At 40.0% G+C, this 12,309-nt stretch overlaps 1 protein-coding gene across 2 annotated transcripts in view; it reads left to right on the top strand.

Annotated features, from left to right (window-relative positions):
- Nucleotides 1-12,309, top strand: part of SYNPR (synaptoporin) — a 158,467-nt gene that overhangs the window by 1,651 nt on the left and 144,507 nt on the right. The window contains exon 2 of one of the 2 annotated variants that reach the window (XM_007445679.1): nucleotides 972-1,004. The exons of the other annotated variant lie outside the window; for it this stretch is intronic. Coding sequence (XP_007445741.1) covers nucleotides 972-1,004 — 33 coding nt within the window. The remainder of the gene's footprint in view (nucleotides 1-971; nucleotides 1,005-12,309) is intronic. 2 annotated transcript variants of the gene reach the window in all.

Below are 12,309 nucleotides of genomic sequence, written 5' to 3'. Positions count from 1 at the left end.
AAGAGCAATGATTAAGATCCTGCAGTAATCTAGGGGCAGCTCATGGGAACACTAGTGTCTGGGAATCTAGGAATGTGGTCCTCACGTCTGCTTCTTTTGGGCATTCTGCCCCTCACACACCCTTTGCAAGCTGGAATGGAACTACTCATTCTGACAAACAGAATTTTGAATTTTGGTTAATTGAGTTCAGCCTCAAAAATCCTCCAGTAAACAATTTAAAAGAAATAAGACTACATTTAAAGTATACATTTGAATGTATAGTAATAAACTATTATACATTTTTAAAAAATCTTCTAAACCCATATAAACTTACATTGCCTCTTACTGGTCACAAGAAGCATGTTCCTTATAACAGCCTTAGATGCCATAAACCCTTACGAGCACCAAGTGTTCCTTAGTTGGTAGTTTGTTGAAAAAGAAAACTTCTAACCTTGGGCTGTTGGCATTTACCGCTAAGGAAACTCAACAGCACTGAACATCTGTCTTTGTCTCCCCAAACACCCACTCCCCCAATATCCCTTAATATTTTTGTCATCTTTCTCTTTATGTGGCTGTCATTAACAGGTTATGTACAAAGTCGCTAGCTGTAAACGGACTTGATCATCCTCTGAAGCTGTTCAGTAACAGAAATGAATGCAGATCTGGGCGGGGGGGCGGGGGGCACCCTGCAGGTGAAAGCATCTGTCTTGTCCTGCGGGTTGCCAGTTTACAAAACTGTTAGGGCTCCCAGCAGGCTCGCACCCACTGATACAGGAAGGACAGTGGGGCATCTGTATCTTGAAGAGGTCAAGACCTTTTGTGTGATTTAAGATGAACGTGCCTGGTCTTGAAAGCGTCCCTTTGGAAAAGCCCAGAATGCCATTACCCCCAAAACTGTTGTAGTCTCTTCAAAGGCATAAAAATCTGTGCCATGTAGGGGAGAATAACAAAGGGAATTTTGATTTCACGATGAGAGCACTTATTCTTTTTAGCAAGATGAGGAATGCAGTCGTCGTTTCCATTTAGTAAGTACCTACTGTATGCCTGGCACTGTGCTAAGCATTTTACGTGGCTTGTTTCCTTGAATCTTCACAGCTATCCCAGGAGGGAGATTTACAGATAAATCCCTGTTTTACAGATAAGAAAACGGAGACAGAGGGCAAGTGTGCCATTCGTTTGTGGCAACAAGGTGGTAATGATGAAACTCAGAGCCAGACAGGCTCATTTCAGAGTCAGGCTCTTCATCTCTCCCCTCAGCCAGGGTTTCACTTCATCAGTACAATCTACAGCCGACTCCTAGCCTGCAGTGACTTGCAGGGTGTACCATAACACACCATATTTTTTTTTACACCATATTTTCATTAGTGCTTTTCCCCCCTGTGAAGCTACATAGCCTCCTTCTTCTCAGGCTCTGCCTTTGTGACTCCAGGCTAATTATGTGTTTGTAACTAGAGAGTGTGCATTGTATTTCCACTCACCTATAAAGATGTGGATCTCACAAGAGGGAGCCAGTCTAGGGAGAGCTATATGCAGAAGTGGCTGAATTAAGGTAGCTTTTTTTAATTGATCACAAGAAATCCATTCCTTTGGTTTTCAATCTTTCGAACATTGAGTCAAAATTAAGATGTGATGATAACACACATATCAATACCTCAGAGTATCTGGTTTATCACTGATGCAAAATATAAAAAGCAGTTGCTACTGAATTGATGTATTTGTGGAGACTTTGTAGAATTCTCACCTATTTTTTTTTACTCACCCCCAGCATGAGTTTCTTGCACTTTGTGGCCAGCTGGAAAGCACTGACGTGGCCCTTCAGGTAGAATATTGCAAAGCGCCTATACCACCTGGGTAATTAAAAAATGGAAACAGCTGCCAATAAGCATGCTGAGAAGTGTGACAAAGTTGAAATTCAGAGGCCCCAGATGCATTCTTTTGCACCTGAGCACTGAACTCTCCATTTGAAATCCATTTAAGCCAATAAAATTCAACTGGATCTTTTAGGAGGAAAATACAACTGAGTAGAATCAATATGTTTGAAATTTCTCCTCCACTGGCAGTTTTCAGACTAGAAGCAGGGCACACCCGTCATGAGGTGAGCCTGTGAAATGCTGCATTTTCTTCCCTCAGTGAGAGAGAAAGGATTGTGAGTGATGAAAATGTTGCTAGAAGGGAGAACCTAGCTTAGGACACTTTTGCTCTATTTCACCCCAAACCAGAGGGATCTAAAAACACAAATGAACAAACCAACAAAAACAACCCATCCCAAATTGGGAGGATTAAGAGTCCAGTTTTGAAGTGTTGACACAATATTGACTTCTTGGTGTGGTCTGATGCATCTAATAGTGATAGCTTTTGAATTACTCCTGGTGTAGAGTAAATTAAAGACATCAGAGTGCAGTACTCAGTAAGATGTGTTTCCAAAATGATAGTCATTTTTGTCAGAGGTAAAACTTATTGACCTCTTTTGCTTGCTCTTAAAAAATAATAATTGGGGGCTCCCCTGGTGGCGCAGTGGTTGAGAGTCTGCCTGCCGATGCAGGGGACATGGGTTCGTGCCCCGGTCTGGGAAGATCCCACATGCTGTGGAGCGGCTGGGCCCATGAGCCATGGCCGCTGAGCCTCCACTCCCAGAGCCTGTGCTCCGCAACGGGAGAGGCCACAACAGTGAGAGGCCCGCGTACCGCAAAAAAAAAATAATAATAATAATAATAATAATATTGGATGGTTTAATCAGAGAGTGTGGTATTAGAGCCAGTCAGGATAAAGAAATTTAAATCAATCTGCGTTTTCCACCAGCATTTATGAGAATTTTAAATATATTAACAGTCATCAAGTGAGCACTTTTACTTTAAAGAAATATGTTGTACTCATCCACAGCGTTCATGAAATATAGGCTTATCCCTTAAAACTAAGCTTAGAGACAATTTTATAAAGCATATCATATGTCAGTCTCCATCTACAAGATAGAGCTTTCTTCCGAGAGGAGACCAAATCCAAAATAAATCACAGTAGAGATTGTCTTTCATCTTACCTACATTTCCTTCTGCCTTTTCTTTGGCTGTGGATGTGTGTACTTAATCAAGTTGATCCTTAAGAGCTTAAAAATGATCTATTGAGTATGCAGGAATAGCATCTGGTGTTAAGACATAATGAGCGTGGGACGAGGCTTGAATTTGTCATCAAACATTCTAAGCTGGTGTACAAACAGAGCTGGTGGGCCTGTTCCATCCTTGTCTAAGAAGATGGAATCAGGGAGGATTTTGAGCCTGAAAGGAACACATGAGGCATTCAGTCCTCTAGAAGAGGCTCCTGGTCATTGGTGTGCCTTTAAATGTTTAAAGTTTAGCGATGAGTTGAGAATGGAAGCACCTTAGTCACTCTACTCTGCAGACTAATGGATCTGCATAATTAATATATTTTACAGTGATCATTTTTGAACAGTTTCTAGCCAAAAGTCTTAATGGAAAATGGTTCCTGGGCAACTTCAAACACATTCCACTATGGTTTCTGGAAAGCTTATTCCCAGCGCAGGGCAGTCAGTTCACTGTGGAGCTTTGGGTTGGCCAAATGTAAGGGGGTAATCATTTCATTAGAGTTTTGGGGGGGCTGGTAGTTTGGGGGTAAAAGGCTTCTATTGATAGTCCCCATGTGACTTCTTTAGCCCTGCTTACAGAATCTTTAAATCCTCCCAAATTACCACACATTGTCTCTGTGTAGGCTTTCTGGCAAAGGTATGACAAATATTTTAGACTTGTTTTATTTCTGGTAAAAAATGGCTTTAAGAACATTTGTGCCCGATATAGATTATTACTTGAGGACTTTTCGAGTCACCATAGTGACATCTACCTCTCAATGATGAACCCATATATCTTTATCTAGCTTTGGATAAGGGAAGAAACGGGATATAATTTTTCAAAGCCTATGACATTCAATTTGCCTTCCTATGAAATTGAATGGTTGAGACCAAAAAATATTTTTTTTTAACTGGGGGCAGATTTGAGGGAAGGCTTGGAGTGTTGACTTCACCAGGCTATTCTTGCATTCCGCAAATATTTAAGGATGCTTACCAAGTGCCAGGTACCACGCTAGGCTTCGGAGATGCCATGATGAACAGATAGACATAATATCTGTGCTCCCAGAACTAAATGCCTTCATTTTCCTTTTTCTCATCTAAACCTAGTTTCTTTTTCATGGCTCAGGATGTGTCTTTTTAAAAGCATAATTGAACTGTTCTAGTAAGACATTTGCAGGAAATATGTGCTTTTGGTCCTGTCTGTTTATGCTCAGTGAAGGAATCCATTTCCTTCAGAGAGTGCGTCCATTTATTTACTGATGTGATTATTCATCTGGCTGAAATGGAGTGGTCTGAAGGTGGGGAGCCAGGGGAAGTCTTGTAGTTGTTCCTTCTAAGCATTATTTATCTTTACAAGGCATCCTCAGATCTGATACGCTATTCTCACTCTTGCCCGATGTTGGGAGGAGGAAAGAGGGATGAAGCTACAACAGGACAGAAAAGTAAAGAAGCTAGAAGAGTAGACAGAGAGGGTGCCTAGAGGAAATAAGACTTGCAGTGGCAGTATGATTAGTTCTAACTGGCATTATCGGGTTCTCTGTGGGTGTTCATTTATTCAGAATATATATATATATATATATATATATATATATATGGTGTCCACTTTGTGCCAAGTGCAACACTAGGTGCTAGAACACAGGAATAAATACGCAACTTCTAGTAGGCCAGGATTTCTCAACTTCAACACTATTAACATTTTGGCCCAGATAATTAATTGATGTGGGGCTGTTATAAGCATTTCAGGGTGTTTTGCAGCATCCCTTGCCTCTACCCACTAGATGTCAGTAGCCAAATGCCCCCCCAACCCACCAAGTTGTAAGAACCAAAATTATCTCCAGACAATGCCAAATAATCCCTAGTTGAAGCCTTGCAAGAAACTGAGTAATAACCAACAGCTTTGACCGAATCTTCCCTTAGCATTTCTACTTCTCTGACTTTCAGATACACTGCTGCATGGTTAACTCCAGGATTTTTCAGTGGTTTTCCCCAAATATTCTGTACAAGTTGTCTAACAAAGACAAGTAAGGCATCTCTAAGTCTTTTTTTCTTTTTTACTATTATATCCCTTCTGTATAACACTTTACCATGTTCATTTGCCTTACATTTTGTCTCATTTGATTCCAGCAATCAACAAATGAGGCAATAGGAAAATATTATAACCTTTTAACAGATGAATAAATGGACATTTAGAATTGTTATATGCCCAAATTCTTGCAACTAATACTGGATAGAGCTTAGATTCATACTCAGGTGTCCTGACACAAAAATCCATTGTTTTTCTACAGAGTTATAAAATTTAATGAGAAAACCAAGGTAAGTGTTTTTAAAGCACACTCTCTCTTTGAGGCTGTACTGGAAATAATAGCAATGTAGCCGTGGATGGAGGTCCACAGGCTTGGCTCCTTACTAAGTATTTGTTAACTGGGTGGTTTTGCACTCTTAGTGCAAATAGCACATAGCAGCATCCCTTCTTCATTCCCATCCTCAGTAGTTCAAGGAATGTGGAGTGATACATCACAAAAACCACAGGAAGCTCTAGAGATCAGTCCAGCAGAGTGGATGGGGCACGGGCTTTGAAGTCAGATGTACCTACTGTATGAGTCAGCATCCCAGCAGGAAGAGATAACATCCTCAAACCATCTGACCTCTTGCCAGTGACAGTAAAACATTAAACCTTAATTTCTTTAAGTCAGAAAATTGAAGCCCTGAAAGGTGAGTTGCGTTTCTCCAGGCCTTATGGTGAAATCAGTACAGAAGGATGATAAAAGCAGAGCTCAGTGTACTTCCAGTCCAGTGAGCTGAAGAATCATTTCAAATGGAGAAAGGCCAGTTTATGGATCTGGCACATACCAGAAATGTATGTGTTCTGGGTTATCACCAGAAGTCTGAGTACCTGAGATCGGACCCTACATTTTGAATTGGGTACACCCAAGAATCTTTGGGGTTAGTTTAACCATATTTCAACCTCATTAGAGGCTACAGGAGACATTGAGCACCTGGATGGATCTTAAAAGAGTTGTGGACACGAATCTGGAACACATTAAAGACAGGTAGTAATTTGCAGTGGTGCTCATCACATGTACTCCTGAGCTTGGGTAGATGCAGGGCTTTCCCAGGAGAAGGCCTCCAACTGTACCTGGGCCCACATCCTTCATCATCTGATGAACTTTTAAAAGGTATCTGTCACTATTGAGACCCTTGTGGCTTTTGCCAAGATAAGAGTCATTCCAAGCATATTTCTCTGGCAGAATGCCCATCAAGAAAGCTGTCTTCTGCCTGCATTGTCTTAAAGAACTGAACTTAGAATGAGAGGAAATAGATCCAGATCCTGCCTCTGCCACTCATGGTCTTAGACAATTCATTAGTCTTCTCTGGGCCTCAGTCTCTACATCTGTAAAATGGAAATAATGGGTCCCCTCCCCAGAGTTCTGCAGAGGATCGCTCTCATACATGACATGAGAAAACCCTTTTGAGACCACGTGGGCCTAGACAATTGTATCATTATGTCCTTCCCTCTGTAATCAAAGTTCATTCTGCTGTCAGTTTTCACTCGGTGCCCTTGATGTGTGCATGAGGTGAGGGGGAATGTTTCCCCAGTCTACCAAGAAAATGACTGCAGTTGTGGGATGGGTCTAAAGTAGTCTGTCAGTGGTTTGATGGGTAATTCTATCTCAAGCAGAGATGTATGTTCATATTATAAATTGCAGAGACAGAGTATCTTCACTGAAGAATAACTATAATAAAACCAAATGCAATATGGATAAAGCAATTCCCTGTAATCAGCTCAGCTCAGGGAATGCTTCTGTGCTTCCCTTTCAACTTCCTCGGAAGCCTTTCCCTGCCATCTGTCCAGGCATAATCCATTCGTTATGAGGGGTTGGGAAGAGGGGGGGTTGACGTGATCTCTGACCTGATATTGTGTGACCTTAACCCTCTTCTCTCCCCACCTGAGAGAGCGCCTCAGGTGAATTGACAAATCCCAATTTTTTCCTCCCTAAGGATCAAAGCTCAGGGAAAGCCTCCTGCTGCCCACCCTGAGTTTCTCATTAGCCCCTGGTGTAGGAAATTCAAAGGTTTCTCATTTCTCATATTTTACTTGCCTCACAGCATCTCCTGACACATTTGATCCGAAAACTTGGTTAGCTGGTATTTTTTCCAGGAGCATTTTCCGCTGGCAGCCCTCTCCCAGTCTCCTTCCCTCAACTCACCCCTTTCCTCTGAGTGGTATTTATAAATTCCTCATCTTCCGAGGAGTTTGGAAGACATCTCCTCCAACCCTCCCCCAGACCAGTTTCCCAATATGCTTGCCTTCTCTCCCTCCCACTGCCTCTACACTGTAGGAGAGTGTTTCTCAAGGCTTTTTTTTTCCCCTGTGGATCTCTTCAGGAAGGCAAGCATGTTTTCTCAATCATTCACTCATTCATTTGTTCACACATTCATTTATGTTTCTACTGTATATTTATTGAGCAGCAACTGTGTGCTAGGCACAGTGTTAAGATGTAGGATACAGAAGTGACTAAAACATATGTAGTCCCTACTCTGCTAAGAGTTGCAGTCTAATGAGGGAAGAGGCAATTTAAAAATCCCTCAAAAGTGACTTAATTATCATTGTAGTAAGGGCTAAAAATAAAAGCTAAGCCATCTTGGGTACTAATTATGTGACAGGCACAGCTCCAAGTGTTTCATGCATATTAATTCATTTAATCCTCATAATAACTCTTTGAGGGGGTTTGAAGAGGGAAGGATTAGAGCTCATAAAATCCTGAAAGGCTCGGACTCCTTTCATAAGTCTAGGAATATTGGAATGAGGGTCACACAACATGATGCTAAGAGTTCACGTAGCTGACGTTTAGACAGCACTTACTGTTTACCAGGCACTGTGCTCTGCATCTCACACAGTCTGAACCTTCCCAACAGCATCCTGAGGGATTGCTATTAGTATTTCCAAGGTGGGGAAAAGGAGATGTAGAGAGCCTGAGCCGCTTGTCCAAGGTCACAAGGTCACACATTTTATGAGTGGTGATTCTGAGACTATAGCTTAGGTGTGTTTGACCCCAAGCCTGGGCACTTAAACACAATGATAACCTGTGAAAGGCTGATTAGGACATTCCTCATTTGGTTCATATTCTGGAAAATACTCTAGAATGGGGACAGAGAGGGTTATGTTAATGTGCATATGAGTAAGAAATAACAGTGATCCTTCTTGGAGTAAATCGGATCTTGGGGGACAAGGAGCGTCGTGTCCTTACATATGCTTAATCCTTAAGCATATTCCAAGGGGGACCACCAGCTGCTTCTACAACTTCCAATTCAAAGCCTGGACCAAGGACCAGCAGCACTGACATCGCCTGGGAGCTTGCTGGAAATGCAGACTCTCCAGTTACACCCCAGACCTACTGAGTACTGAAATCCACATTTAGGTGATCTCCATATGGTTCACATGCACAGTTAAGTTTCACAAGCTCAGCTCTAGAACAAGTTAAGAGACTGGGCTTTCAGCTTTCAGCTCTGGTTGTGATGCTAACTGACCAGTTGTTTGATCTCCCCAGATTTTCTTTGCTCTGTGTCTTCAGTGGAGATGACTTCAACCCTCCTCGTGGATGGGATCACGGGTCATCCCATGGAGGAGCCTGGAGCTGTTGGGGAGGAAGGTTCTCTAGAAGCTCTGAGTCTCTCTTTTATCTCCAGAATTGTTTTTGCTACTGTGGTCCATGGACCACCTATATCAGAATCACCTGGGGAATTCATTTAAAGTGATGCTTAGATTAAAAGCAGAATTCTCATAACAGCAGTACATGCCAAAATACATAGTGTAACGGTGTCTTCAAACACCAGGAGAAAATGACTGTCAGATTAGCATTGAATATCCTTCCTAAGGTTTTTATCCAGAGCAAGGATGCAGTAAAGACATTATCGGATTACATTAAATCACATTTAACTTTTACATTTAATTAATCCTCTTTTGGGAGGAACTATCTCTGTGGAATGATCCATCCAGACCTTGGTTTCAGATTCTGGTTCCCATTCCCCATCAGCTGTGTGATTTTTAATTAAGTGACTTAACATCTGTGACATGAGGAAAGGATTCTCACCGTTGGGAGGAGGGAGATGCTGTTGTGAGGTTCTCAATAGTGTATATAAGTATGTGGCATGGAGTACTACGCTAAATAGATTGTAATTATTATCATTGGTTGTTGAATGAAATTTCATAAAGTCACTACTCTCAGATTATCTATATTATCATGACATAATTATGAAATTATAGATTAGTTGCTATAAAGAAAAACCTACTTGAAATACTTTAGAAGTGATGTTTAACTTAATTTAGCATATATATCTTATCTTTTCATTCATTCATTCATTTATTCATTCAACAAACATTTATTAAGATTCTACTAAGTGCAAGGGACTTTCCCAGGCACTGGAGATGCAGCAGTGTTATATGTTACTCAGCAGGGTGGAGATGGGCAATAATAAACAAAGAAAAGAAAATGTTAGATAGTGGGCAGAGCTGTTAGATAAATCAGGTAGAGGGAATGGGCTGTTCTTTCAAACCCGTATTTTTATAAATTGAATTAAACAGTAAATTTATCAAGGGAAACTTCCAGAAAAGTTGTAGAAGTTTACATAACTATTTTTCACATTCGTGAATTTCAGGGTTTCATCTTTAGGTTTTCTTTAAAATGAAGAATCAGCCTGTTGGAAAAACTTAAATTGATTCAAGACTTAGTGACCAATGGTACCACCTTTCCACCTCCCTTAAAGTTGACAAAGTCGTGCATCATTCCATGTGATACTAACAGTAACCCCAGGAAACAAACAGATTAGTTGTTTATTGAGTTTTCTGTCAAGGGAGCGAAACTATGGCTCAGAAAAACCATTTTCAATTGATCAGAGGTTTACCACTGGTCAATGATGATGCAAAGATCCTCTCCCCCCGAATTCAACAATGGACTCTACCGCAGAATCTCTCTTTATTTGACAGTCTCTACAAAGCCTTGTAAAATAAAGGTCAGGGCTCTAGAATATTGGTCTGCAATGTGGGGACTTGTTGAGGTTATTTTAGGTTTAAGCTCTTACCATTGTCTAAATATGATGGTGCTGAGAATGAAAATGGAATTAAATAATATAATGGCAAGTGGAATTTATGAAGCATGGAACATCAGCTTCAGAACAGTTTGGAACATATGGAATTTTCCAAAGCAACTTTACTTAGGTTTTAGAATGGTATTTTTAAGCATTTTATTCCTAATACTGCTCTCTTAACACCTTCTGATTAAAATTTAGGAAGAGTTTATTCTTACTGACTCAAAATTGAAATTATATCCTAGTGAATTCTACCAACTAAACATCCAAATGTACCTCGAAGCTGTAACATTTCTACTTCTTATTCTCTCACTAGTCCACAAACAATGCTACACTCTAATAATGAAAATATTAGATGGAATATGTTAAAAGAGAAAAATATTAGAAGTGGATCTAACTATCACGTTAACTCTTCCAGCTCGATTAGAACACAACTGGGCTCCATTGGAGCCGTGGTTACCTCTGGACTCTAGAACAGCCTCATTACTTTTCTCATCTTATGACATTGAGGTTAAAATTCACATTACACTGTTCAAACTCCACTTGCAATTATTTCTCTAATGAAATAATGAAATTTTCTACTGTCATAATTGGTCATGTCTTTGTTAGTCATGCACACAATGTTACATTTTCCCCCCAACTACATATGTAACATAAAATTCAGGAAACAATAGGAAACATCCAGTATATGCAGCCATCCTTGATGGCAGTACAAACAGCTAAAGACATAGTACACATTGTTTTCTAATGTATGTGGCCCCAAAGTTCTGACAAGGCAGATATGTATCCAGAAATGTGTCAACTTTAAGTATAAGTTAAGATTGTCAGTTAAAAAGAAATTGGTTCATAAATAATGCAGCATGATTGAAGGACAATTTTCCCTGTAATCATAATTTTAAAGACAGTAATGTTCTGAAAGCATCTTTCTTTAGCCTCATTCTTTTAGGTCCTCAAAGCTAAGAGCTATAGTTCATCAAGGTTAGCTTTGGTGTCTGCCATGTGCAGATGGGTTGGAGCTAGAAATCAGAACATATCAAGAGTAGAGAGACCTGGGCATAAGGTTTCAGTCAAGTTAGAGGAATAAGCTCTATAGAGCTGCTGTACGACATTGTACCTTAGTCAACTATAATATATTGTACACTGAAAGATTTATTAAGAGGGTAGATCTCATATTAAGTGCTCTTTCCACAGTTAAAAAAAAAAGAGTAGAGGGACCTGATGGTGTTAGAAAATAATAATATTTTGTTATTTGCAAACACAGTAGAAGCTCTTTAAAAAAACCCTCCTCGTTGTACTTGTTGGATTAAGCACTGTTCTTATTCCCTCTTTAAAAAAACATTAATTCCTGCATCATGTTGAATTCTTATGGAAAGTTGGTAATAGCCACATTCTGCTGAATCCACCAACTGATTTATATATTTATTCACACAGTAAGTTGTACTAAACCTCAAAAAACATGCCCCCATTTTTCCTCTCATTTTGCTTTGTGTATAGTCATGTGTGTGTGTGTGTGTGTGTGTGTGTGTGTGTGTGTGTGTGTGTGTGTGTGTATCTTCAGTAATCTCAATGCTAAACGTCAAGTGTTTTATCCTGTTCCCATTAAATTGTTTACTCTGAAATAAACCTCAAATATCAAGGCCCTGTTCTTTTTGCTGTCATTCCACCGTCTCTGAGTCATGGTGCTTGGCAGAGAGGAGGCCCTCAGTAAATGTTTGTTGAGTGAATAACTGACAGCCATGTAGAATTCAGCAGGAACATTCTGTTGCATTAGTACCTTTAAGACTCCTCAGGTGAACCTACTCTCCAGCCAGCCGATTTCTGTTTGTTTGTTTGTTTTTGTGGAGGGGTTGTTTGTTTATCTGTTTAATTGTGTTTATTTGTTATTAAAGTATAGTTGATTTACAATATTATATTAGTCTCAGGTGTATAGCATTGTGATCCAGTATTTTTACAGATTATACTCCATTAAAAGTTATTACAAGATAATGGCTATAATTCCCTGTGCTATACAATATATCCTTGTTGCTTATTTATTTTATACATAGTAGTTTGTATCTCTTAATCCCATACCCCTAATTTGCCCCTCCCTCTTTCCCTCTCCCCTTTGGTAACCATAAGTTTGTTTTCTATGTCTGTAAGTCTGTTTCTGTTTTGTATATAGATTCATT

The sequence above is a fragment of the Lipotes vexillifer genome, unplaced genomic scaffold, assembly GCF_000442215.2.
Source record: "Lipotes vexillifer unplaced genomic scaffold, Lipotes_vexillifer_v1.1 scaffold239, whole genome shotgun sequence".
Classification (NCBI taxonomy): domain Eukaryota; kingdom Metazoa; phylum Chordata; class Mammalia; order Artiodactyla; family Lipotidae; genus Lipotes; species Lipotes vexillifer.
This window is presented reverse-complemented; position numbering and strand designations above follow the sequence as displayed.